The 27,656-nt window shown below is 52.3% G+C and overlaps 2 protein-coding genes and 1 pseudogene across 3 annotated transcripts in view; 2 read left to right on the forward strand and 1 right to left on the reverse strand.

Annotated features, from left to right (window-relative positions):
* Window positions 1-2,503: 2,503 nt before the first annotated feature.
* Window positions 2,504-7,688, forward strand: RPL38 (ribosomal protein L38). The gene is made up of 5 exons (XM_063081255.1): window positions 2,504-2,589; window positions 2,779-2,818; window positions 2,970-3,030; window positions 7,047-7,169; window positions 7,618-7,688. Exons 2-5 carry the CDS (start codon window positions 2,816-2,818, stop codon window positions 7,641-7,643), a joined length of 213 nt encoding a protein of 70 aa, XP_062937325.1. The 5' UTR covers window positions 2,504-2,589; window positions 2,779-2,815; the 3' UTR covers window positions 7,644-7,688.
* A 4,480-nt stretch (window positions 7,689-12,168) lies between these two features.
* Window positions 12,169-27,656, forward strand: part of TTYH2 (tweety family member 2) — a 39,304-nt gene continuing 23,816 nt past the window's right edge. The window contains exons 1-4 of one of the 2 annotated variants that reach the window (XM_063081168.1): window positions 14,211-14,272; window positions 17,021-17,027; window positions 21,130-21,302; window positions 26,714-26,825. In XM_063081168.1, the coding sequence (XP_062937238.1) occupies window positions 14,211-14,272; window positions 17,021-17,027; window positions 21,130-21,302; window positions 26,714-26,825 (354 nt within the window). Of the gene's footprint in view, window positions 12,298-14,210; window positions 14,273-17,020; window positions 17,028-21,129; window positions 21,303-26,713; window positions 26,826-27,656 lie in introns of those variants that run through there. The other variant, XM_063081167.1, reaches the window with a different exon arrangement.
* LOC134365031 (large ribosomal subunit protein eL6-like) lies at window positions 18,321-19,532 on the reverse strand (annotated as a pseudogene).

Raw genomic sequence — 27,656 nt, forward strand, 5'->3', positions numbered from 1 at the left:
TGCCGATCACCAGGGAAGCTCGTGTCTGGTGCAGCATCCCAGGCTCCACTCGCAGAGACGCAGGCAGCTTCACCCCTTGTTCCCAACAGTCCCCAGTCACACCAGGACATTAGGGCTCATCTTCCCAGGGATCCTGGGACAAATCCCCTCTGGGCGCCTTGTTTTGCTCTTCAGTGGCTGCTGCTTATTTTGCTATTTGTCCCCCTTGGGGAACTGGAGAAGACCTTTGGTACTTGAACAAATGTGCCTTCGTGTTTTGTTACTACATGTTTATGTCCCCTTAAATTATACAACCCAAGAGAGTGAACATCTGTCTCTCTGGAATTGCTGCCAAAAGGGAGGTGCAGCCTCTCCTCCTGTCCCCTGTCCCTGTACTTTTGGTCCTGCAGTGGGGAAGAGAGGCACCACTCATTCATGCAACAAATATTTTCTGAGCACCTACTATGTGCCAGGCATATATAATGTGCTTTGGGCACATTAATCCCTCCTTCCATCCCTCCCTTCATCCATCCCTCCATCCCCCCTCCATCAATCCATCCACCCCTTCATATAGTGGGTGACCTCAGATGCCACATCCAGCTTGAGAACTCTGCAATGTTAGCACTGAGCGTTTACTATATACATGACTGCTGCATTCTGAGAGTTATCAAGAAAATGACGATCCCTGTCCTTGTCTTCAAAGAAAAGCCGGTACAAATACATGAAACTTTCAACACCGCTGCACAGCCTATCAAGGGGTGATTTTCAGGAATCGCTGACTACATGGCAAATGGCAGGAGTGAGAGGTGAAGGGTCCTGCCTGGAGGAGGAGAGATGAGAGCTGAGCTTTGAAGGATGAGGGGGACCTGGCATCAGAGCAGAGTGGCGGAGCAAATGCCTGGAGGTCAGAAAGTGCCCAGTTCATTCAGAGGCCAGTTGGTTTGGCTGTAAGGGCAGTTGCTTGTGGAGGAGCAGTGGGGGAGGAAAGATCAGAAAGGCATCCACCTGAGATGCAGGAGGGCTGGCAAAATCAGGCTGAGAAATTTGGGAATGTCCTTCTCAGGTCAGGGTGGAAGCACCCATGACTCTCAGATTGGAACCCGACCTTCAGACATGTAAAATTAAGCTTCTACCAATTAACCTTTAAAACCTGTTAAAACCCAGATGCATTTATAATTGTTGCAATTTAGTTTGGTTTCTTTAAAAGAGTCTCTAGGGCCGTCCAGTTAGCTCCATTGGTTAGAGCGTGGTGCTGATAACAGCAAGGTCCAGGGTTCCATCCCTGTACTGGCCAGCCGCCAAAAATAAAATAAAATAAAAATAAAAGACTCTGTAGTACAATTAGAGTATTTTGTGATCTCTCTGCAGCAGGGACTATTGGTCTATTCTTCCCTGAATCAGCAGCACTCCTCGGAAGGTGCTCAACCTAGGCTTGTTTAACAGAAGGAGCGGGTGTGAGGCCGGAGTAAAGCTCAGGGTCAAGTGCTCTTTCCCTTCAGGAGAACTGCTCTGCACTAATAAGCACAGGCAGTTACATTTTGTATGTGGTTATTAAATTTGGAGGAAACAAATATAATAAAATGAAGACATCTGTAGAGAGGTTGAAAATAAAAGTGGAGGAGAAAAGTACAATCAATAACCACAGGTTTCCCGGAGTCTACCTTCAAAGACGTTATAGAAGAGCCGAGTACACATATGTACTTAGGAAAATAACACCAGGTGTGGGGTGGGGGCTGGAAGGAACCAAAGAGCAAAGGAAATGCTCCCTTCCCAAAGCTGCCTGCATGTCCTGAAGCCTCATAAAGAAGAGGTGGAGCCTGGCCCGGGGAATCTGACCAGCAGGCGTTCAAGGTCTGACCTCACCACTCCCAGCTGGGGCTGGGCAAGGTGCCCCGGGAGCCTGTGTTCTCCCCATCGGTAAGACTGGCAATAGCAGAGCCCCCTCCTCTTACACAGCGGCCACAGGGGTAAAGAGCTTAGCCCAGGTGTAAGTGCTCGTGAAATGTCAGCTGTTGGCAGCATTTATTAACCTGCTTTTATGGTACACCCATTCATAAAGGAATTGGAAGCAGCGAGTGGGAACGTTCCATCAGGAGAGCCCTCCTCACGACAGATTAGGTGTCCCTCACACAGGAGACAAGGAAACGCAAGGAGCCCTCCACTAAGAGGTTCTGCAAGATTCATAGGAGGGTCCCTTCTATTAAGTGGAGAATTCTGTGTAGGTGCCCAGTGCACAGGTCTAGTGAAAGCAGAAGATTCAGATTCCTACCAAGAAAAGTCAAGCTGGGGTTTGGGGGGTTGTGGAGGAGGCAGGGCAGGGTGGAACAGGGGGTAGTCAGGAGAGGGGATGGGTTGGGGTGGTGAGAGGAGGCAGAGGGGAGTGGGCAACCCCAGAGGTCTGTTACCTTCGTGAAGCTGCACTATGAATCCAGACCAGAAGGTGGCAGGGCTGCTGAAACTAGAAGGGCGAACGCCTATATGATTCTTGACCCTTTGCGGACACCATATCCAGTTTCCTCCGTTGGGAGGGTTTAACTGCCCGGAAACGGAAGTCCCGTTCTTTTCCGGTCCCCTCGCTTCTCGCTGCTTACGGTGATCATCTCTCGGGCGGTACGCGGGGAATTGGGGGTAATCGGGGGCAATCCGCAGCAGGGTAAAATCTGGGGACCCCCCGGGCGTGCATCGATGGTGCGTGGGAGGATGGGGAGTGCGATGGGGCTGGTATTTCGGGGGACGGAGGGCAACGGGGGTCGTGGCCCGCCCCCGCGTTTGGTTAACACCAAGGATTGTTCCCCGCAGGTGCAGTCCGCGCCCAGTTCCTGCGGGCCTCGTAACCATGGTGAGTCTGGCCCCCACCTGGCACCGTCCCGGGGAGGCGCGCGGGGCCTGGGGCGAGGGCGGCAGGGCCTCCCCAGCAGTGTCCGGAGGCCGAGAGGGGCTGGTGGACTCGGTGGCTCCGCGGTTTATACTCCGTTTTCTGTGTATTGCAGCCTCGGAAAATTGAGGAAATCAAGGACTTTCTGCTCACAGCCAGGCGAAAGGATGCCAAGTGTAAGTGGTGGCGCCGCACGTTTTAGATGGGTTGGGGTAATGGCCGCGTTTGCGTGGAGCGGCGCCCGCGCTGGTACTGCCCCTGGAGCGTCCTCCCCGAGGTGACAGGCGCCGTGTGAGCCTGTGCCCGGCTCTCCGGGAGCGGGGGTGTTTCGTGGTCCCCATAAGAAAAGCCTGTTCGGACACTGTGAGGTGGAAAGAGTTCTTAGGCCATCCTTCTTAGCTGATTGCGAGCATCTTAAGTACCGCTATGAGTTCATGTTTATTCTGTTGTGTATCCAGTAGCTTCCCTCCCTGGACGGAACCCTTACTGCGTGAGTCTGGAAACGCGCGTCCCATAAACACTGAATTTAGTGCTGCGTGTTCAGTTCTAGGCATGTGGTGGACTGAGTACGGTCCTTGCTCACCATGCATTTCATTACTAGGTGATTTAACTTCTTCGCGTGCAGATGCTCCTCTTCTTAGATGGGGTTACGTCCCATCGTAGGTTAAAAATATCCCAAGTTGAAAATGCGTTTGATACACCTAACCTACTGAACATCGTTGCTTAGCCCAGGCTGCCCTCAGCGTGATCAGAGCACTTGCATTAGCCTACAGTTGGCCAAAATCATCTAACACAGAGCCTATTTCATGATAAAGTGGTGAATATCTTGTGTAATTTATTGGAGGCAGTACACTGTACAGTATCAGTGGTTTACCTTTGTGGTCCTATGAATAACTGGTAACTACACTGCCCAGAATCACGAGAGCATATCATACCACACAGTGCTAGCCCGGGGAAACATCACAATTCAAAGTACAGTTTCTACTGTGAATGCATATCACTTTCGCAGTATTGTGAAGTCAAAAAACCTTGAGTCGAGCCATAGTAAGGTAGGGACAGTCTGTATTCGTTTTCTAGCTTATAGATAGGGGAAAGGAGGTAATGAATCAAAAATAAAACAAGTTTTCAATTTGTGCCAGCCTCTGCTCCCCATGTACTCATTTTTTACACCAAACTTGAGAAATAGTTCTGTTACCCCTTTGTTATAGTTGAAACAGGTTTGGGGGCTTGTGCTTAATACACACAAGGTAGATGTTGATTTATATGTTGTGTCACTTTAACCCACAGTCATCTTTTTCCTGCTATATGAAGTACTCATAGCTTCCTTTCCCTCTCACAGGTTTATCATAAAGATAATTAGATAATTTGTGAAAGTGTAACAGCATTGGGCAGATGTATTAAGGTGGGCTAAGAAACCAACCTCCACTGCTCTGAACCAGCCTTTAAAGGAGTTGGGGAGGGGTGAGAGACAGGGTGGGTCATACGTGTGTTCCCATTATCCAAGACAGGCTGTTGACTTTGATCCTCTGGTATTGTACGAACTGGGGACCGTTGTGGGGGTGATATCTGCCATGCCCCATGGTTGTAGGGACAGTAGTAGATGGTGCACTTGTGTTTTGTGTACTGTCATGCTGTAAAGAGAGATTACTGGGTCACTTTTAGTTCAAACCATAAAGTTTGGGGTAACTTCCTTGTTCAAATCCCAGCTCTACCGCTAGGTTATTCTCAGCAAGTTAAACACGACACCAGCCTTTCCTTCTGTTTAAAAGGGGTGGTTAATGGTATCTGGGTATCTGTCTGACAGGATTGGTGCAAGGATCAAATCAAATGATCCATTAAATCCCTTAACATGTCAAAGAAATGATACCAAATCCTTGGGATTCGTTTGCATTCTATTTACATTTGGGAGCCCAGTGTTAGCTGATGTTGCTTATGAAGGTGGGGGTTGCAGTCCCCTGGGCATAAAATGTTTAGTAATTATTTGTTGAAAGCAAACTTTTTTTAATTGTGGTAAAATATACATAACAAAATTTACCATCTTAACCATTTTTAAGTGTACAGTTCAGTGGCATTGAGTACCTTCACATTGCTCTGCAACCAGCACCACCGTCTGTCCCCAGTACTCCATCTTCGCAAACGGAAACCCCCGTACCCGTTAAACTCCATATTCCTCCTGCCCCCAGTCCCTGGCAACCACCGTTCTATGCATTTGATGACTCTAGGTAGTTCTTATAAGCAGAATCTTAACAGTATTTGACCTCTTGTGACTGGCTTATTTCACTTCACGTAATGTCCTCAAGGTTCATCCATGTTGTAGCATGTGTCAGAATTTCCTTTTTTTTAAGGCTTGAGTATTCCATTGTATGGACAGACCACATTTTATGTATCCATCTGTCCGTCACTGGACATTGGGTTGCTTCTACATTTTGGCGGTTGTGAATAGTGCTGCGAACATGGGTGTGCAGTTATTCTGTTGTTGCTTTCAATTCTCTTGGGTATATACCCAGAAATGGAATTGCTGCAGGTGTGGGAATGTTGAATAAACATTTTAAGAGATATATCTTTACAGGAGGTGTTGAGCTGAGTTTTTGGGAGCGCAACAGCTATTGGGGCAGTGCAGTATGCTGAATGTTAAGACACTAAAATAGGGTGGTTTGAATGAATATCCAGATGTCTGGATTTTTTTTTTTTTTTTTTTTTTTTTTTTTTGCAGCTGACTAGTATGGGATTATAAGACTGCTCTAACCAACTGAGTTAACTGGCCAGCCCTAGATATCTGGATTTGTTCAGAACATGAACCAAGGCAGCCAGTGGTGCCCTGGCCAGGCTCCAAGCTGCAGAGCATCTGCTGCCTGTGATGTCCCTCATCCCTTTAGCAATTACTGGGAGAAATGGAGCTGTAGGATTGTGTGTACAGGTTAATCTTGTGCTGCTTCTGAGAGGTGAAGTGCTGTGTGCTTGTGCGTCTGTTAGGTACTTGGGTGGAAGCACTAGAGCCCGTGTTCAGACCTCAGCCACCTGCTTTTATAACAGTGAGTTCTTGGGAGTTCTGTGAGTGTTGTTGTTGTCTTGGTTTTTTGTGAGTGGTTTTTAAAGAAGTTGGAACAAGGGGTTTGACAGGTACATGAAATGGCTAACCTATTCCAGGGAAGCAGGTGTCTTCCAGCAGCTGAATACAGTGACACTTGCACATAACCAGACTGTTCGCGAAATTTCAAACCCTGCACTGTTGAATTTGAGGTGCACCCCGGTCTCTTTCTTGTCTGAGCTATGATCCTGAGAGAGAATCTGGCAGCAGTAAAGAACCCTGAAAACGGGTTCCATTTTTGGGAAAGCTTCAGAGCATGCTGTGTCTGGGGGAAGGGAATCCTGAAGGAAGAGCTCTGTAGCATTACCCCAGATGTCACCTCATATGCAGAGGGTTCCTAGGAGTGGAGTGCTGAAAAGTTCTTCATCCCAGCAAATAATCTGTCTCCTTACTTTATGAACTACTTCCATTCTGAGTTAGTACATTCCTGTTGATTATAACATAAATACCTGAAACTGAGTGATTTATAAAGAAAACGAAATTTATTGCTTACAGTTTTAGAGGCTGTGAAGTCAAAAGTCCAGGGAACACATCTTGCTGAAAGCCTTGGTGGTGGTGGCAACAGTGACACAGGGGTCTCACATGGCAGAAATGGCAGAGCAGAGAGAGAACTTGTCATGTGCTCTTTTTCAAGCCCTCAGAACCATGCCCCTGACCAGTATTAAACCATCAACTTAACCACCTCTGTCTGGCCCTATCTTTCACTTACCATAATAGAATTTCTCACCCTCTTAACACTCATAGTGGGAACCAAGCCTGCAACAACTTTGGAGGGACACAATTCAATCTACTGCACATTCCTTTTTTAAAAAAAAGGTCGGTATAGAATGTCCTATGACGTTGTGTTGAATGCACCAAACTCCTGTGTTTTAAATATAAACAAGTCAGTCAAAATCAAATAAGCCCCAGGCTCTTGAGTATTAATAGAAGGGAAATGTAGATTTCTGATGCCATTTTTGAATTTTGAGTTCATATGGGAACTGTTTCAGCAGAGACTGTACAGGAAGGTGGGGGCAGAGCTCTGTCAGTGATTGCTGACTAGTTGCAGCCACATAAGTGCCACTTGCGATACAGTGTAATTACTAATTCTGGTCTCTTTGATAGCTGTCAAGATCAAGAAAAATAAAGATAATGTGAAATTTAAAGTTCGATGCAGCAGATATCTTTATACCTTGGTCATCACAGACAAAGAGAAGGCAGAGAAACTGAAGCAGTCCTTGCCCCCAGGTGAGTGATCCTGAAATCCTGGGGGGATGACAGAGACTGACCATGGGGAAGGTTGATGTGTTGCCATCTTGTTTCGAATCATCCTCAGATTTAGGAAATATGGTGTTTTATCTAAGTGTCTACTTTTACTGTTGGTAGTGCAAGGAATAGTTGTGATTCTCAGGTTATACTCAATTCCAGCAATAGTTTCCTTGGCCACAGGAAAGTTTATAGCTCATTTGACCCTCACCACAACCCTATAAGGTAGGTGGTAGTACTGGTAATCCCCATTTTTACAGGAGAGGGAATGATTTTATCAGACACAATATTCTAACCAAAAGTTCCCGGGTGGGCTTAATTCCTGAGGCTTGTGAGCACTTTAGCTTAAGTACAAAATCAAGACACGCAGCAGTAACTAAGATAAAATGCACCTTCTGGATAACTGACTTTTGTCTCTCTCTCCCTTTAGGTTTGGCAGTGAAGGAGCTGAAATGAACCTGACACTGATTTGAACTGTATTAAAATTTTTTAAATTCTTGAGTGTCGTGCGTCTTTGAGGATGGGAAGGGAAGCGCTGCTTGGTAATGGCTTCTGGTGGGAATGGGACGTGGGCCCTGGTTGCTGTCTCCTTTTATCTCTAATCTTGAGTTATAATCTCAACATATAAATAAAGCCATCCTTAGCCTAAGTTTGAAAATAAATAGGTTTAGGGAGGCCACAATGGAAATAAAGTGGTTAGAAGGGCAAGGTATTTGTGGAAGTAAGCTAGTCTGCACTCCTGAGACTTAAAAATTTAGGTAGAGTGAGCTGTCCTATAATGAAAACGATACATAAAGAGAGGCATTGATTAGCTCTTGGCATATAGCTGCAAGCAAAGCCATCCCATCCTGGGAGTTCAGCAGTGGTGGCATTGTGGCTGTCATTTGTACTCTGTTCAGATATTGCTTTGATGCAGTGGTAGATGTAAGATTTTTTGTTTTCAGACTATGACACTTGCATACTAAAGCTTAGGAACACAACAGGGTGTAATTAGGTCAATGCTGATGAAGGGACAGTTTAGGTGGGGGCTCAAGACGCCTTTAAAAACTAATGAATAGATAGATGTAATAAGGAACATCCTGAGACAGGAAAGTAGAGACCTTGGAAAGGAAGACCAATCTCTGCAAAATGTAGTTGATATTTCCAGGGTTCCTGCCAGAGATCTGACCCCAGGTCTCATGAAAACGGGGATGGAAACAGTTCAATGGCAGGAGTGGAGAGGATGATAGGGCATGCTGCTCACGCCTGCGAAGGCCCAAACCCCAGCAGGTACAGCAAAGACCAGCCATACCGGGTATCATATAATGGTTATAATGGTTCTGCCGCTTGCTGTCTTGCATGATTTTGAGAAATGACTCCACCTCTACTTTCTCAGATGGAAAATAACCATAGTAATACCGTTCTCATTGGTTTACTGTAAGGGTTAGATGAGCTGTATCTGAGAGTTGGCAGATTTCAGTGAGGGGAGATGGAAATGGGGTCTCGTCGAGACAGACCACAAGGTGGCGCCATACTACAACAAATGAACAGTTAACAGTGACTGTCTAGAAGTGGTTTTACATCATAAAAGCCACTCGTAAGTCTGCAATAGTTGGGTTTTTTTCCCCTTCTGCTTTAAAATGGCGCTACAGTGTGCTTGGTATTCTGTTAAATGTTTCAACATAGGTTGTAACAGGTAAGCACCAGTCTTTGAATATTTCTATTAGAATTTTAGAGGTGTGAAGTATTTTAATCTGGTCATGAGTTTTTGTTGGTTTTTCCTTCAGGAGACAGTGGGTACACGGGGTGGGGATAGCGCTGGTGATTGTTGACAGACCCACATGTGGCACTGTCTGCAGCTTTTAAGACTTCCCCATTCTGGAAACATTAAATATTCCCAAGGAAGAGTGAGTTTACCACTTTGGCTTTCTTTGTCCCCAGCACATTGTCCAGAGACTTGTCCCAGCTCCTAGGAGACAAACCCTGCAGGGACTTGTCTGGCCTTGTCTAGAGAAGGCACCCTTTCATACAGTACTTCCCAACCCTGACTGTGCCTTAGTCATTTGAGACACTTTTAAACAATTTACTACAGTAGCCAGGACTGACCCCAGAGATTCTGTTCAAGTAGGTATGTTTTTAAGCTCTCAAGTGACAGCCAGGGTCTGCCACTGCCTTGCTTAGGCTGCTGTGACTTGTCAGCTTCAGGAGCTCCTAAGGGCTGCACACCAGCTGAGAGGGGAGGTGTGGGCCACAGTGGCTGGTGTGGAAAGGAGGGCTCCCTGCTAAGTCCCTGAGAGGTCTTCCTGTTCCTCACTGGCTCACCTGTGTGGGTCAGCAGGCCCCTGGAGAAGCTGCTGGAAAGGTCTTGCTGGATGCAGATGGCTCAGCAGGTTTTGGTATTCCCAGCTGCAGCCAGAGCCCTGAGGGAGAGCATTTGCAGCTCCCTCTTCAAGTGTCATGCGCAGGCCTTCCCCCCTGCTCCACCCACTCCTCTCTGATGACCCTTCCCAGCTCCGCAGGGGCCTCCCCTGCACCGGGTTCAAAATCAGTCTTCGGGTGGCTCCACCCGCTTCCCAGGAGGCAGATCCTTGTCATCCGGAGTGTCTTGCCCACCCTTCCCTCCCTTTAAGGCACTATACAGGTCACAGTTGTGGCTCTAATCTCTTCCTAGAAGGATGACAAGTCCTTATAACTTTCCAGTCGTTTGGACATTGAGTGGTGTTCGAGAGGCTTTGGCAAGGATAAGCAGCCTGTGTCACTGAGCTGGAGGAGGGGCGGGAGGGGGTGGTGTGCAGAGCACAGGCAGTGCCCGTCCCAGAGGTTCCAGGGGAAAGGACGGGCTGCGGCTGCATTATCCTACCCGGTTTTCAGGTAGTGCCCACCGAGGGCATGGGCTGTAAAGGGGACCCTGCGAAATTGCTGCAGGGCCATTTTCCTCAGCAACAGGCAATGGCTGCGTCAGAGACCAAAACCTTCACCAGGGCCTGTGGGTCACGTATGAGCTAGCATTGGCCTAAACGCCAGCCTCTTCCTTTTTTTTTTTTTTTCCCCCTTAAATAAAGGACTTATTTTAAAGTGAGGTTTTCTGAAGTGCAATTTGCATACAGTGAAATTTACCCTTTTGGGTGCACAGTTCTATGAATTTTGACAAACGTATTGCAGTTCTGTGACCCCCACTGCAATGGAGTGAGTATTTCCATCTCCCGGAAAAGTCCCCCCCCCCCCCCCCGCGCCAGCCCCTGGCCACCAGCCACTGATCTCATCTGTGCTCTGTCCTGCAGCTCGCCAACCTCCTCCTCCTGTCCCTCCCCCAACTCTGGTTTCCGCACTTGCTGGATTCCCCTTCTCACCGCCCCATGCTCGCTGATCTCACAGGGTCCTATTCCTTCTGCTCAGAATCTACCCCCAGGACATCCCCGTTAATGCCCCATCATCCTTCAGCTCCGATCTCACAGTCGTTCTTAGGGAAACGTCCCCCACCCCTCACCTACCAGCACAGGACTCTTCAAACTGAACGGAGTTTGTAATTAACCACTAGGTTTGCGGAATAAAAGTCGGCCTCACCTCGCTTGCTAGACTCTAGACCCCATGCAGACAGGAACCTCTATGTTTTATTCATCACTGTGTCTCCTAGATCAAGAAGGTGCTCAATAAAATTGGTTGAGTTCGTAAGGAACCCCTGCGCGGGAAGAACAAGGGGTCCCCAGCCTCCTGCGCCACCTCCGCGTAGCAGCTTTGGGCAGCCAGGCTCCGGGAACCGTGTGACATCGCGATGACCAGGAGAAGAGGCCCCGACGGCAGGACGGGACGGGACAGGCTTCCCTTTTCTGGGCCCGAGGTCTTTGATGGCGCATGGGGTGTCTGTGGCCCGCCCCCTCCAGCAGCCACGCGTGTCTGCGGACGTTTCTACCCAATCCCTCCTTCCCTCCCGGGTCGCCTTTCTCACGACGTCTCTGCCCGCGTCGCTACGCACCCCTCGGACCGAGCTGTGTGCGACTGCAGGACGGGCGGCCTTTTCTGGCTGGGACTGGCTGCAGCCGCCCTGCTCTGCTTCCTCCGGAGCGCGCTCCAGCCCGGCACGTGCTCGACGCCTTCACGTGCGTGCCGCGGTCCTCGCCCGCCGAGCAGCGCGCACGGGGGCGCGAGGTTTCATGCGCTTTGGTCCACTGATGCAGTAGTGCTTGGCGCTTAGTAGGTCCTCAGTGAACGTGCTGGTGAATGCTCTTCCGTCTCTCCGGATGGGCGTCCGCCGTTCCTGGCGCTCCCGTCGCTCTCCTACCCTTCCCTCTACGCAGCTCGAAGGTCCCTTCCTCCAGGAAGCCTTCCATGTCCCGCCTGCCTGAAGGAATCAAGCAGCTTCTCTCCTCAGGCGCCGCCTTCCTGACGACACCAGCTAGTTGTTGGGGCGGACGGGCTGGGCGCTCCCGCGGGCGGGGACCGCTTCTCCGAGTCCACATGGTGCACACAGTAGGTGCTCAATAAATGATTGGGGTGAATTTAGAATGAGTGGCTGAATACTGCCTCCTTCCGTCCCCAGTGCGTCAGTTTACTCGCCCTCCAATGAGCCCTTGGGACGGCCAGCCTCGCCTCTCCGGCCCTCAGTGCCAGCTGCACCTCACTGACAATCTGCAGCCATGATCTGATAATAAGTGATTGATAAGGAGCCCGGGAAACTAGAGACCGAAACAGACGTGTGAGAGCTCTGGGGGCTTTTTCACTTCCCTTCCCCCTCTTGACTCCTTGGGCTGGGACTTGTCCCGCAGCCCCAGGGCACGCTCGGGGCGGGGGCGGGGCGGGCGCGCACCCAGGGAAAGGCGGGGCCGGGGCGGAGGGGGCGGGGCGGGCGCGCACTCAGGGAGAGGCGGGGCCGGGGCGGGGCGGGGCGCACCCAGGGGGAGGCGGGGCCGGGGCGGGGCGGGGCGGGACGAGGCGGGCGCGCGTTCTGGACCTGGTGGCGGCGGCAGCGGCGGCCGCAGCTGGCGGGCCACGCTCGGGCCGAGCCATGCCGGCGGCGCGCGTGGAGTACATCGCGCCCTGGTGGGTCGTGTGGCTGCACAGCGTCCCGCACCTCGGCCTGCGCCTGCAGCCTGTGGACAGCACTTTCCGCCCCCGCGACGAGAGTTACCAAGAGGTGAGTCCGCGCCGCCCCAGCCGCAGACCCCGAGGCCGGCCCACGCGCGCCCCCAGGCCCAGCACCACCCCTCGACAGCCCGCACCCTCCCACGTGCTTCTCGCACCCCCTCTTTCTCCCTACAGCCCCCTCCTCTCTCCCCGTCCCTTCCCCTCCTACCCCAGGACCCTTTTCCCCGCGGTCCCTCCGGTCTGGGAACTTCGGGGGGCCGTGAAAACTGGAAAGATCGGAGTTGAGCCGGCATTGGGAAGGAGAGGAAGGGCGCGGAGACGGCCTGCGGGAGGTGAGGGGCGGGGGACATTTGTGTGGGGATCCGACGGGCGCCCCGAAGTTTTTCCTCCTTCTGAGCTTCCAAGACCGCGGCGCTGTCTTTCCGGAGCTGGGTGGCCGGAGAGAAGTTTAGGCAGAAACTGACCTGAGCCTCAGTTCGTCCCCGCAGCACCCCTCCAACGCAGCCCCCGCCTGCAGGGTAGGAGCCCCTGCCGAGAGCTCTGCCTGGGCCCCTTCTGGAAGGCTGCAGGGCTGGGGGAGGCGGCGTGGGCGACTTCCTCCTGCGCGCAGAGAACCCACAGTCCATGCGTTGTTTTAGTGGAAGAAGGTGGCCCATCTCACACCATCGTCCTGAGTACCTCTCGGGTTGACAGCCTCTTCTCTTTGTCCTCTGCATGGTCCGGGACTGCCCTGTCGCCCCCCATCACCTCCCCCATTCTAGGCCCTGAATTTCTGGTGTCTTGGCTTCTTGGCCAGCCAGTCCCCTCATCCTTGCTTTTCTGCCTTCTCTCTGTTCTGCTGGCCTTTCCCTCTGCGGGTTTCTGCACCACATAGATGGGGCCACGGCTCCCCAGACTTCCCCACCCAGACAGAACTGCAGAATATCCCAGCCTGCCTCAAGTCTGGTCAAGCTAGCTCCTGCCCCTGTGGTCGGGCTGAGTCGCTTTCCTCCATTAGGTCAAAGACTCAGGGGCAGGGCAGCCCAGGACCAGGCTTATTTGTTGAGAGCTATGCACCCATCTCAGGACTTTGTTCCCCTGCAGCCTCTGCCTTCAGGGTCAGGTTCTCCTGGTGTGGGACAGGTCGACCACGCAAGACTCTGGAGGCTGTGCTGGGGAGTCAGCCGTTTGCCTCTCCCCACTCCAGACCTTTCTCCTACAGGGCCCAGGGGATCATGATCCAGCAGGGTGTGCACTGCCCAAGCCCGGGAGACAGTGACAAGGTGTCTAATAATAACCCCTAGAGTCCCTGCTGCCTCCAGACCCAGGCAGATGGTGTCTGCCCTTCTAGAAGGAGGGAGAGTCAGGACCCTTCCTGCTGTTTAGGAACACAGGAGCAAGGAGGCAATGCACTTGCTTGGCTCCCTGCTCCTTGTCTGTGTCTGCCCCTCCCTCTCCCAGAGCCCTGCCTATGGAAGTCCGTGTTCCCTGAGAATGGGGCTGCCTGGGGATAGCTCCAGGGAACCTTCCGCTCACAATGAATGCATGAAAAGAGACGGATATGACTTCAGAGACAGCTGTGTTGTTGGTGTGTGTGTCTGTCCCAAACCCTGCACCCCAGATCCTGCACTCTGGGTCTCCAACCATAGTTTTCTCCTCTCCACTGGAGGAAATCTAAATTCCTAGGTGGGTCAAAAAGACCCTAGGTGGGGGTAGGTATGGTAAGGGCACTCCATCACCCCACTGGCTCCAGAGACAGCACTTGTGTGGCCAGCAGCTGTGGCTGGCAGGGTCTGAGCCTGCCCCGTCCCTCCCTTGGACAGGTGGTAGCTGAGCCAGAGGGACCCACTCACAGCCTCTGCCACTCCCAGGGTTCTTTGTGCTGGGCATCAGATAGCTCCAGAGAGTGTCCTCTTCCCATCAACCAGTGCCCTGCCCCCCTTCCTTGTCCTGCTGGGGGCGGGGAGGAGCACTGAGTGGAGGATGAGTGTGGTGGGCCAGGACGGGAAGTCTGGCCCTGGGTGTTGTTATTTGAGGTGGCTCCTGTTTTAGTAAGTTCCCTTGTTGTCTGACCACGGCTCCCTCCTGGACATCCCCTTTTCTCCTGAGCACCGGTCATGACCAGAGTCAGGTGACTGGTCAGCTAACACCATGGACTGGGGGCCTTCTGTTATCAGTCATCGCAGTCCTCAGCAAACTTGATTGGGGCCAAGTGCCATGCCAGGCATGGGGTGACCATGATAACCAAGGCAGCAGAGCTTTGGAGAGCAGTTGCTGAGGGTTTCTCTGGGATCAGTCTCTGGGCTCAGTGTTGTGGCAGCAGCCAAGCAGTCTGGGGGCTCTGCGTCCAGCTGTCTGGGTTAGATCCCCAGTTCTATCACTGGTGACGATGGGCAGGTGTTTTAACCTCGCTGAGCCTCACTTCCCTCATCTGCAAATTCTTCTTTTTTTTTTTTTTGGTGGGAGGTTTTGGCAGCTGATGGGTATGGGGATCTAGAGCCTTGACCTTGGTGTTACACCATCGCGATCTAATCAACTGAGCTAACCAGCCAGCACCTGTCATCTGCAAGTATTAAATGAGATGTTCCACTTAACGTGCTTAGTGCAAAGAGTGCCTTAGCACCGTCTATCCCTGTAGGGGACAGAGAGGAAAGAGATCTCTTCTACAGACACTGATCGGGGAGACAGAAAAAGAACTCATGCAGGAAGGCTTCAGTTCATGCCCCAATGTGCTGATGAACACAGTGCAGCTTGTGGGTGTCTGTGTGCATGTGTGTATCCAAGACTAAGTGAAGATGGAAACAGAGGCACGTGCAGGCCTCCAGGGCTCAGAGGAGGTTGATCTGTGTCGTCCGTGGATCTAGAAGACAGGGGTGGAGGTCTTAGAAGAGCAGAGATAGCTGAAGAGCAGATACCCTGGTGAGCTGAAATACCCCAGGTAGATGTGTTCTAGAGTTCCCTGAGGAACTAGTGCTCCCCCTCACTTTCTGGGGTGTCTGGGAGCAGTGGAAGACCCAGTCCCCGTAATGGTCAATCCTCCACCCCTGCCCTGCCCTCAGTGGGCTTAAGCCTGAGTTGCCACGGAGTCTGCTTGGCCTGCATCCCAGCCTCACAGGGAGGTGGGCCTGGGGTCAGCAGAGGCATGCGAGGTAAGCACCAGGCAGGGTGGTGGAGGAGGGAGCCCTGGCCCTGGGGGCCACCAGCCCCAGGCTGCTAGGCGTCGCTGTGTGTCTGGGGGAGAAGCAGCCCAGACCTCGCAGCCTGAGTCTTCTCACCTTTGACAGCTTCAAAGAGACAGTAAATGGACACATGAGTTAGTGGGTATAAAGCATGTGGCCAGGGCCTGGCACGTGGTAAACTGCCAATCACCGCTTGGGAAGGAAGTGACCTCAGCTGGCCAGGTGTCCACTGGGCAGTACTGGGGACAACAGAAAGGGCACCTGGCACTCAATCCAGCTATGTCTCCTTGAATTCAATTTACCCCTTGCCCCAGGCATGGGTGTCACCTTCACTATTCACCCAACCCCCTCGTGGGGAGAGCAGGCACTGATGAGCTAATGTTCTTGAAATGTCTTAGTGAGCTCCCAAGCACTGTGCCCGTGTCAGTTGTTGCTACCGTCGCATGTGCAGCCACGTGTGTGCTCCCCGCTCCACCTTCCTTGCCCTCGGTCAGTAGGCCAGTCATTCTTTTGGAAGATGTCGTGGGCAGTAGAGGGGATGTTTTTAATTTTTTATATTTGTCATGTATTTCCACATGTTCTCTGGTCTGGTTTTTTTTTTGGTGGTGGGGGCGGCTGGAAGGTACAGGGATCCGAACCTGTGACCTTGGGGTTACAAGGCTGTGCTCTGACCAACTGAGCTAACTGACCAGCCCTCCACGTGTTCTCTTTGGGTGGGTCAGTTCATAGACGCCCGAAAGAGGCCCCAGATATGTGTCCTCAGGCCAGGGGAGGGAACAGAGTGGGGGCTAGACTGAGAACTGCAGGACTCCCTGCCCCTGCCTTGGGCCTGGGTCTGAAGACCAGGCATGGAACCCAGCCCAGCGAGGTCCAACAGGAGCCAAGGTTGGGATGAGGAGGCCCCATTCATCCAGGCTGAACACTGAGTCATGGTCACCCGACAGTCACGACGAGCCGCGGGAGGGAGGCTTAACCCTTCCCAGTGGGGCTGTGGCCTCACCTCTCTAAAGTCTCCTGGGGGCTGAGCTGCTGCCCCTCCCCCCTCCAGTGCAGAAGCTCTCGTGTCCCCCTGCAGCGGTCATTGCTGCGTCAGCTTGGGTCCTGGCTTGGTGCTCCCCACCCTGGTTTTCTCACTGCACAGTGACAAACCAGGACGAATCGAAGTTCCTTTGATGAGGGAAGAGACAGAGTTTGAGCACCGATGTGGGGGCTGTGGTCATGGTGTTGGGGTGGGAAGGAGAGGTGGCGGCAGCCGCAGGGCACTGCAGGAGGCACGGGGCGCTGTGGGAAATTGTCCTTACTGAGCTCTGTCCATCAGAGCAGGAGGGCACGTGAGCAGATCTCTGGGCTCCCCCTTCCGTCGCCTCCCCCGGCCCCTCCCATGCACCTGGGGACTTGCAGCGTTAATTAGGAGCAGGAAAATAATTGCCTGTTAGAGAGCAGCAGGTGACACCAAGTTGGCCGTGGCTGGTTCGGGTCTGCTTCTCTGCTCCCTCCTCACCCCCCTTCCCCCTGTCCCTCCTTCCTCTCTTCTCCCTTCCTCTTTTCTCTCACTTCTTTCTCCCTCCACCCCATCTGCCCCTGTCCTACGACATCCCTAAGCAACACCTCCAGCTTCCTGGTCGAGTCCTTGTCCTCCCAGCACCCAGGTTCTTAACAAAAGGCCTCCAGGTCTGGGTTTCCCAGCATTGCCTTCCCAGAGGCTGGACTGCATTATCAGTAACCTGATTGAGGCCAGCTGTCCAGCCTGCATAGCCCCGGGCTGCCGAGGGGGACTGGACTCGCAGGAGGTCGGGAGGCTGAGGAGGCTTGTGAGAGTATGCAATAGGGGAGCCAGCTGCAGGGACTTGGGGTGGGGATGGTTTTGGAAAATTTGAAATGGCACCAATCCATGTCTTGGCCACTTCCTGGAGGATCCTTCCTTGCTGGGTGGGGATACAGGGTAGATTCAGTGGGGTTTCCTGTTTGGGGATAGACTGAGGGTGGGGCTGTCCAGGAGGCAAGCCAGAAATAAAGGGAGCTAGTGGGAGGTCCGGGTATTAGCTGGTCTCCAATCTACACAGGAGATTTATCTGAGATTCAATTACATTTTTCTTTATTAGGAATAATTTATAGGAAAGTGTACAACCTTAAGTGTGCAGCTCAATGAATTTCTGTGTGTGTGTGACACCATCAGATCAACATGTACTCCTGACCCACCAGGAGTTTCCCTCCTGCTCCCTCACAGTTAGTGCCCTTCCAGAGGTGGACTTTGCATGTCACATAGATTAAACCATACAGTCTCTGCTGTTTCGTGTCTGGCTTGTTTCCCTCAATATTACCTCTGTGTGTAGCTGCAGTTTCCTTTTCACGACTGCATAGTATTCCATTTTATGACTGTGACACATTTTACATATCTGTTTTCTTGCTGGAGGATGTATGGGTTGTTTCCAGTGTTTGGCTATTACTGCTATATGGAGCTGCTGTGAACACTCGTGTGCATCTTCTGTGGGATATAAGCCCTCCTGTAATGTGGAATTGCTGGCTCATGGTATGCATGTCACATAGTAGTTTGCAAATTGTTAAGGGTTCCCCAGGTTTTAGGGGCCTCAGGGGCCTGCAGCGAGGTGGCCAGGACAAAGGGTGGTGTTTCCCTCCACTGCTTGTTCACAGGAGGCTGAGTGTCGGGGCTCTGAATGTTGAGGTTCTCTTAAGCGAGTTAGTTTGAAGAAAAAGTTAAGCTACTGGAAAAAAGTTTGAGAACTTCTGTTGACACTAATCCAGTGCTTCCCAGACTTTAATGGGATATAAATCGCCTGGGATCATCTCTAGATGGAGTTCTGATTTGCTAGATCTAGGGTGGGGCTTGAGATTCTGCTTTTCTTTTCTTTTCTTTTCTTCTTTTTCTTTTCCTTTCTTTTCTTTTTGGAACATATCAGTTATTTAATTTGGTTCTTGGTAAGAAATTTAGAAGAAATTTGTGAGAATAAGTTTCATTCATCAGGGCAAACACAGATCTCAGGGAGCCCCAGAACTGAGGAATAGCTTTGATTTTTCATAAAATTTATGAGCCCACGGCTTTCTGATCGACCTTGCGCTGCTCTGTAATCTCGTACTTCTCATTTTGTGTGTTGAAGATCTCACCTTCCTGGTGTCTGGTTTCCTGCAGCTGCTGCTTCTTAAAGTCTGCATCAGTGAGATGTTTTGGGATTTTTATTTCCGATATCAATTTTTGTAGAGGTGGTGATGACAAATTTCTGGTGTGTTCTACGCAGAGGAACTCCATTGAGGACCAGAGGTCCGGCCATGAGTAGCAAGCCACTGCTCAGCTGCTTCAAGTAACCAGCCTCTTGCCTCTGTGGTGCCCAGTGAGGGGGATCAGGACAGTCCCAGGAGAGCTGCCAGCTCGCCGTCTGCTCACGGGCTGACCGAAGGGGTTTTACTGTGGCTCAGCAGCTTTCAAGGAACATCTTCAGTAGGATAATAAAATATCTAGGCATTTTGCTAAGTTTAACCACCCAGGTACCACCATTCTTGTCACCACCAACTGGTTTCATGACAGTGGCAAGAACCTTCTCCTTCCTTTTTTCAATCCTGGATTTATTCACTGTTTCTTCGTGTACATGGCCTTTCTGGAATACACAGCAGATCAGGAATATCTGCCAATTCCTCTGACGAGGACAGGGTTTCGGCTGCAGTGGGGCTTCCCCTTTTTGGGCTTTTTAGCCTTGAGCGGAGACTTCACCTTGCCAGGACATCAGCCTTCGTGACTTCACATTTCTTTTCATCACAGAGGATGTCAGTGCCCCAGGTCGCAGGGTGGTGAGCAGTGAGGCTCTAAAGCTCGGTCCATCTTGGTCTCCTCTGCCTTGGCCTGGGGCTACCGGGCCCTCCAGTGAGGGGCGTGGACTGGGTGTGGGAAAGTGGGCAGCGTCTTCCCATTGTCACACCAAACAGGGGCCTCCTGAGGTCAATTCAGGGGACAGGCTGTGCTGAGCGGTCCAGGCAGGGGAAGCCCCAGCCCCTGCCACACTGTGCAGACTTCAGGAGGGGCGATGTGCTTACATCTGCTGGGCCCTAGAGGAAGGTTTATCATCCACACAGCCGAGCAGAGAGGGGGGCAAGTTCCTGGCAGTACCTGTGACATGTTTATCCTACATGGAGTGGAAGTCCCTTTTTTTGTTTGTTTTTGGCAGCTGGCAGGTACAGGGAGTGAATCCCGGACCTTGGTGTTATAAGCACCAAGCTCTAACCAGCTGACCTACCCACAAGCCCCTCATTTCAAGTCAAATCTATCTGCCCCATTCCCAAATGAGCCATCTCTCTCCTGCTTTCCTCTATCTGTCCCCTCCACTTCAGCCATTTGTCCCTAAGACAAATCAGGGGTCTGAGGGCCTGCCCAAGTCCTCATAGGGCTGGGCAGCTGAGTATGCACAGGGAAGGCACAGGGTGGATGCTAGCAAGTGTCCCCACTACTGTGCTATGCCCCCTGGAAAATGGCCACAACACCTTGGACTGCAAATCCCCAGCCTCTGTTTGTCGGGCTTGTCTCCTTGTGTGTGCACACCCCTGCACAAGTCTTGTCTGCCCCTAGACCTTAGAGTCCTGGGGTCTCCCCCACCCTGCTGATTGCCGCCACCAGCATACAGGTTTCCTGAAACAACCTCCCACCCAACAGCACATACAGGGGCGCTGGGGATTCTAGACTGGGAACTGCTTGGGGGCACGTGGGAAGCAGGGGGACTGTCAGCTTGCGAGCCTGACTTAGAGCCAGGTCCAGCCCTGGCTGACAGCCACCAATCTCAGTGCCATCTGGTGTCCATCTGGTGGAATCAAGAGATTGGAGGGCAGCGGGGGGGCTCCCTGGCCCCCAACCAGCAGCAGCTCCCTTTGCAGGACCTGAGGTGCTAGGTGGCCCTGAGAAGGCACCTCCCACCCCCTTCACAACTCTGGCTTTGCTGCTGCCATTGGCACCTGGGACCAGCTGTCCCCTTCAGGATGCAGTGAAGGGACTCCGCAGCCTGAAGATCCTGACTCTCCCCACCTCCACTGCTTCCACCCTCCATCCCCTAGCGTGGAGCTGTCTTGTCATTGCTCTGGATGGACTCTCCACTTCTGGGGACAGGATGATGACCGGACTGGGGTGATGGGGCCCTGTGCATAGAGGAGGCAGCAGATATGCCAGGCTGTCCCTTCCTGGCCCTGTCTCAGTCCCACTCAGCTCCCGAGGCGTCCTGCCCAAGCCACATCTCCCCCAGGAGCCTCTGGGTGCTCCGGCCCACGTGGATGTTCCTCTCGTCTGTCTCCCTCGGCCACGCAGCCCATCGCCCACAGCCCTTGCTGCCGGTTGACAATCCCCACCTTGTCTCTTGAGTGGCTGAGAGCTGCTCCTCAGCAGGTCCTTGTCCATGTCCTCATCGGGTGTGGAGGCCAGAAGCCTGGGACCCACCTTGAGCAGCTCCCCTACCCCCCACCTTTGCTGACCACCAGGCCTATCGTCTTATTCTCACATCTTCTAAGCTCTGTCACCTCCACCCTAGTGTCTAAGTGCCAGGCACTCTTTGTTTACAGAGTAGGAGCTTGAATCATAGGAGGAGGGAAGGAAGGACGGATGACAGACAGACAGCTCAGCCCCTGTTCCTACACCCCAGCCCAGGGTGGGGCATTGGGGGCCAAGGGTGGGCACTTCTAGAACCTCCTAGTGGGGGAGGAGGTGCTGACAGCAGGCCTCTCCCCTCTTGCAGTCACTGCTGTTCCTGGGGCTCGTGGCTGCCATCTGCCTGGGCCTGAACCTCGTCCTCCTTGCGGCTTACCTGGCATGCGCGTGCTGCTGCAGGCCGGGAGGTGCGGCGCAGACTAAGCAGCACGGCTCCTGCTGCATCACCTGGACGGCCGTGGTGGCCGGCCTCGTCTGCTGGTGAGTGTTCCTCTGCTCTGGGCCCAGGTGTACAGCTCAGTCTGTAAGGGGGCAGGGGCAGGACAGCCTCAGAGACACAGCAGAGTGGAAAGCTCACTTGCTGGGGCCTGAGCCATCCGTGTCTGCTCATGGTTAGCCCGTGACCATGACACCCTTCCCTCTTCCCCTTGACAAGCCCCAAGAGGCTCATCGGCTGTCTTGGACAAGTTCTCCTGACCAAGCTCCAGCTACCTTGATGGAAAAGCTTGTCCCCAAAATCAATGGTGTCCCCTTTCTTGCCAAGCATCAGGAATCAGAAGCCTGGAGTGGTGGTAGGGGTCTCCAGAAGGGTCTCCCTAGTGGCCCCCATCCCCTGCCCCAGTGTGGGTTTGTCCAGCTACTCAGAGAGCTCCATGAGTTCATCAGACAGCATTCCTGGACAGTGGGCATGTCTGCTGTCTGCATTCCTGTCCCCTCCCAGCTGCCACCCTGGATCTGCGAGGTCAGAAGTTAGCCTGACTCCAGCCCCAATCAATTCGGTCTTCTCACGAGATCAATAGCTTTTAGTTCCATTAGCCAGTTCTTAGCTTTGGATGAGGAAGCAAGGATTTCTAACTCTGCACAGGAGCTCACCCTGCCCGGCCCACTCCACCCTGGGCAACATCCACATTCGTGCTGGCTGTTTGCAGGAGTTGTATTTTTCTTGTTTTTGTATCTACAGAGGCTTTTCCAAAAGCCTTGGGTCCACCTTGAGACATACCTGGTGTATGGTCACTCTCCAGGGCAGAGTCCTTCACTACCTCAGCAGCATGACGGAGCCAGAGAGGACCCAGTGAGCCTGTGAGTGAGGACCTGGGTTCTCCTCCTGGGTGGCTCACCTTGCTGCCAGGTTTTTCTTCTCTGTTAGCACGTTTGTGATCCCATCCTGCCCACAGTGTAAGGCTCGTGTAAGCCAACAGATAGGCAAGACCCTAAAGCAGGTGACCAAGCACTGAGCACGTGAGAGGGACCCAGGGCTGGTGAGACATGCGGCCGGGGCTTAACTTATAGACGTAAAGGAAAGAGTCTAGCCCAGGTCAGGAGTTCAGAGACGAGTATACTACTAGTAGAGAGAAAGAGCTCCTGACAAGTAACCGTGGTATTAAAACTCCTCTTGCTGAGAGTACACAGCAGCTCCAGGGTGGACAGTGAGAGGTAGGATTTGGAGGGCCACCCAAGAGACCAGTGATGCTGGCTACACAGGAATCCCTGGCTTGTGTGAACTGCTGTAAATTCAGATTGAAACACACACAACAAACAACAGAAAAATACCTTGGAACAGTAAGAATGGCTTTGGGGGGTCAATTCCAATAAGTAATAATTACCTGCAGTTCCAAGAGAACTCAAAGCAGCAGGAGTATGTGGCCAGGATTCGTTCCACAGCATCCACACCTATTTGTGCCAGGCAAGAAGGGCGCCCATGCTAAGAAAAACAGGCACCAATTCTGCCTTGTTGGTCTCATAGCTGTTGGGAGAGGGAGAGAATTGTATAATTGTTTGAGTTAAATAATTACAAACTAAGGAAAGTGCTCTAGAGGAAATGAATGGGCATAAAATTGGATGACCCACCCAAGTTGGGCATCCCTGAGAGTCAAGGGCACCAGGACCCATAGGGTGAGAAGCGGTTAACTGGGTAAAGGTGGGGCTTTGTAGGAGGAGACGCTTACAGGCAAAGGAAGAGGAGCGTGTGCAAAGGCCCTGTGGCAGAGAGACCACGGAGCTGAAAGAAGCCAATGTGTCTGGAGTAGAGAGAGCAAAGGAGGAGGCTGGGGGGTGATCAGCCGCCGGGTGTGGTCAGCAGTAAGCAGCAGTGGAAGGCAGAGAGCACGACATGACAGCATGAGAAGATCCACGAGGGACAGATGGGATCCAAACCACACAGGAACTTATAGGATCGGGGTCTTTATTTTAAGAGCAATGGGAGCCACTGTAAGGAGGGGGGTACCAAACAGGTTACCTTACAATACAGTGACCAGATATGTCAGGTCTAACCAGAAGCCAGAACCACTGCAGTGTCTAGAACAGAGGGACGTGAATGTGAAGAAGTGATCTCCAGGTGACAGAAGAGCTCAGAGGTTAGATGGGGACAGGGAGCGACTCCAAGATTAGCAAGAGCAGGAGCCACTACCGCCTGCAGGCCAGAGGGACAGGAGAGGGAGGCCATGTTCTAGTGTGACTTGGAGCCACACAGCAAACCCAGCAACTGCCGCAGGGGGAGGAGGAAAGTGCCCTGGCTTCTCTGCCCACCTCCAGTCTCCTGCTAGTGCCTCCATTGGCAAAAGCCACCAAAAGCCAATTGGAAGGGGACCCCGAGAAGTTCAGTGTGAGGGTCATCCCTGTGATGGAGAGCAGAGCAAGGCACAGGGGAGGGACAGACCAAAGGGCAAATGGTCAGGACCAGTCCAGGGCTGTGATTGTCATAACGACTGTGGGACGGGTGGCTTAGAGGGGGCAGGAGTGAAGTGCCGGCTGTCAGGGTGGCCAGGGCGGAGAGCGAGGGGCTGGCAGTGGGGCATGGGCAGAGGACAAAAGGACAAGTGCTGGATGAGTTGGGAGATGGGGGTGATGGAGAAGGAGCCACTGAAGGTTGACCCCAGTCACTGGCTTCGGCACCTAGATGGGGGATGAAGTGCCATGGCTCAGGGGACATCGGGGGTGGTGGAGTTTAAGGTGCTTTGGAAATATCCAAGCAGCAACTTTGAGGACGCTGACAGAGACACAACACTGGGTCGTAAATTCTGGGTTTGTGAGGGTGGATGGTGTGGCAGCCATGTGCAGGGGACATCTGCCACAGCAAGAGCAAGCAGTGAGAAGAGAAGAGGGCCGGGGCCTGTAGAACGTGCAGCATTTAACAGCTGGGAGCAAAGGGGGGCAGCGCAGGAGACCAGAACAGCGGGGCTAGAGCAGGGGAGGAAAGCCACAAGGGCACAGGAGCCAAGGGCGGCATGTGTCGGGAAGGGACAGCCATACTTTCCACTGCTAGCAGGAGGGAGGTTGGAGAATGCCCTTGGTTTAGTGGCATGGAGGTCATCGGTCACCTTCGCTGGAGTTGTGCTCACTGGGATGCAGGAGCAGAGGCCAGACTGGCATGAGATGGGGAGAGAGAGGGAAAGGGGTCGAGAAAGCAGGAGCAGAAGGGATGCGAGGTGAGGGTCGGCGGGATTAAGGTGGGAGAGACACGCTGAACTCTGCTAACGAGGCCCGGTGAGAAAGGAGGTTAAATACAGAGAAGAAAATACAAACGAGGCTCCTGAAGAGGCGAAAGGACTGAGAGGAGAGATCCTAGTGCTCCTCTACTTTGCAGGGACAGTGATCGTATATTTGGGAGTGATAGTGGTGTGACCTCCCAGAAAGAAGACAGAGCCACCAACTCATTCATTCTGCTGTTTCCCTCAAGCGGAATGGTCTCGTACATGGCCCAGCCAGGACTGATGACACCGGGAGGGACCAAGAGACCCTCATTAAATGCCAGCGTGATTTCTGGTCCCCCAATTTCACAGTCACTCCTGGGCCATCTCTGATAAATCCACAGACTAGCAGAAGGGGGGAAAATCTAGAATGTCTCCATTTTCAAAAACAGGGAAAGAGAGAATTAAAAGGATAGAAAAACGTCTTCGTGTTGAATCCCCAGAAAACACTAGATCATGACTCAGATAGCTAGGAAATTAGAAACACAAGGAGCAAACAAAAGGTGTTTTTCAGAGCATCATGAAATCATTTTGCTTCTTCTTAAATAAAGTTACTCCCTGGAGGATCATGGAAATACAGTACATTTAGTGTGTGACTAGTTCAGCTGAGCAGTCGCTAAAGCTCCTCACGGTATCTCTGTGGATACCGTGGAGAAAAACGGATGGCATGATGTGTGGCGAAGTGGATTCAAAGCGGGTTATACAACTCTGGTGGAATCCAACTGTACTGACTCACACAGTGGATTGCAAAGTGGTGTGCATGTGCACGTGCGTGCGTGTGTGTGTGTGTGTGTGTGTGTGTGTGTGTGTGTGTGTGTGTGTGTGTGTGTGTGTGTGTCTCATGCACAAGCATGTGGGAACCTCCTTTTAAAATGCACATTCCCAGACCACACAGATTCAATGGGCCCAGGGTGGGGGCCTCTTATCTGTACTTTGACAGGCACTCCAGATGGTCCGTGAACTGCATCCTGAAAAACATTGAACTAGAGGTCGAGGGCACCGTGGAAGGAGGTTTCTATAACTGTCTTCTAGGGGATTCCGTCCTAGGTCCTGCCCAGTTTAAGGACAAAAGAGTGAGCATTAAGTGTAAGCACATGTGCATTCATCTTGCCCTCCCTCCCCCCAGCATCGGTGTTTTGGATGAAAACTCAAGAGGCTGCTTCATAAATCTTCACATGATCCAAGTGCTATAGGTCAGATAGAATATGCTAGATAGAGTCAAGCTTTGAAATGATTTGTTCAGGCTGGAATGTTGGACTAAAACCAACTAGATGAAATTTCACAGGGATAGATTTAATGTTCTGCTTTGGGTTAAAACCAAACAAAAATCAATACAGTACTATAGGAGGGAGGAAAGACTGGGCTTAACAGCAGTTCCTGTGAAGTCAGGGGTTGTTTTTGGAGCCCAAGGTCAGTGGGGAGAAGGGAGGGGAGGGGACACCAGGGCACAAGGTCAGGTCGGTGGGGGGAGGGGAGGGGAGGATCCGACAGCATCACCCCCGGCATCAGCCCCTCTGTGCTCAGGGCTGGATGGACAGCCTGCACATGAGTGCCTCACTCAGAAACCACCAAGTCTAAGAATGACTTCGACCAGTTAGACAGGGTTGTATCTGCAGAACAGCAACAGCACTGAGAAGAAACGTGCTATGGAATCATGAAAAGACGTGCAGGAACCCAAAGTGCCTATTACTAAGTGAAAGAAGCCAGTCTGAAAAGGCTGCATACTGTGTGATTCCAACTCTATGACATTCTGGAAAAGACAAATTTATGGAGACAGTAAAAAGATCAGGGGCTGGGGCTGGGGCTCGGGGGAAGGGTGACTAGGTGGGGCTCAGAGGATGTTTAGGACAGCGAAACTACTCTGTATGGTACTGTAACGGTGCACACGTGTCGTTATGCATTTGTCCAAACCCTTAGAATGTACAGCACCAAGAGTGACCCATCATGTACAGTATGGACTTGGGTGATAATGATGTGCCCATCAAGGTTCATCGCTTGTGACGGGCACCTCTCTGCGGCGGGGTTCTGACCGTGGAGCAGGTTCTGCATGTGTGGGGGCAAGGGGTATATGGGCGTTCTCTGTGCTTTCCACTTAGTTTTGTTGGGAACCTAAAACTGCTCTAAAAAATAAAATTTGTTTTTAAAAATAAACACGAGTATTCTCTGGGTCTCATCTCTAACCTTTGTTTGGGGTCTTCATTGCAGTGCTGCAGTGGGCGTTGGTTTTTATGGAAACAGCGAGACCAACGATGGGGTCTACCAGCTGATCTACTCTCTGGACAATGCGAACCACACCTTCTCTGGGATCGATGCACTGGTAAGGCTTGTGGCCAGCTGGCCCGGTGCGGACACAGCCCGTGAGGTCATGTGGTCAGATCCCAGCCTGCTCAGCCACACACACAGGTGTGATGCTGGAGCACCGGACTCCCCTTCTGGCCTGCACCAGGAGGGGTGGGGGCGAAGGCCACAGGAGGGGTGCAGCGGCCGTGGGATCAAATCCCATTCATTTACAGGAGAGCTGAACACTTTCCCATTGCAGGAGACCTTGAACATGGAAAGTCAGCCCCACTGCATTCTTTATGTTCACATTAAGTGCTGCGTACAAAGTACTGTGGGGTCCAGTAGATAGCAAGGGGAAACGACTCTTCAGAAACAAGTGAGAAGCCTGTGGAGTGGTGACATGCCACCTGAAACCTGGTGTCCTCAGGTCTTTGGCTTATGGGGTGTGACTCCAGCTGGGGGCTCACAGTGAAGGACTGTGCTGGGCTGGCCAGAGATGATGGACTTTAGGGGAAGGCAAGAGCGACTCCGCTGAGCCTCTGGCCTGAGTGACAGAAACTATTCCTTGGACATCGGCCCGTCTATGATCCTCTGTGGGCCAGGCCTTTGGCAGAGGGGTGATGGCCCTAGCAAAAGGTCCATTTGGGTCAAGCAGCCCCCACCTCAAAATCCAGCCCCAACTGGAGAATTTGGACATTGCCCTGACATCTTCTAGAAGAGGATTTGACCTCATTTGCCCCCTCCTGCTTCCTTAAGCTCCTCTGAGGCTTTAATCCCTCAATGGGCTCCTGGGCGTGGAGGGGGGGGAGGTTAAAGAGACAGCTGTGCTGCTCGCCTGTGCCCAAGACAATTGGGGGAGTTAGCCTCT

Source organism: Cynocephalus volans, chromosome 16 (assembly GCF_027409185.1).
Source record: "Cynocephalus volans isolate mCynVol1 chromosome 16, mCynVol1.pri, whole genome shotgun sequence".
NCBI classification, from domain to species: domain Eukaryota; kingdom Metazoa; phylum Chordata; class Mammalia; order Dermoptera; family Cynocephalidae; genus Cynocephalus; species Cynocephalus volans.

Coding starts and splice junctions, on each gene's coding strand:
- RPL38 (XM_063081255.1), top strand. Junction 3,031..7,046: donor CAGGCGAAAGGATGCCAAGT/GTAAGTGGTGGC, acceptor TCTCTTTGATAG/CTGTCAAGATCAAGAAAAAT. Junction 7,170..7,617: donor GAAGCAGTCCTTGCCCCCAG/GTGAGTGATCCT, acceptor CTCTCCCTTTAG/GTTTGGCAGTGAAGGAGCTG.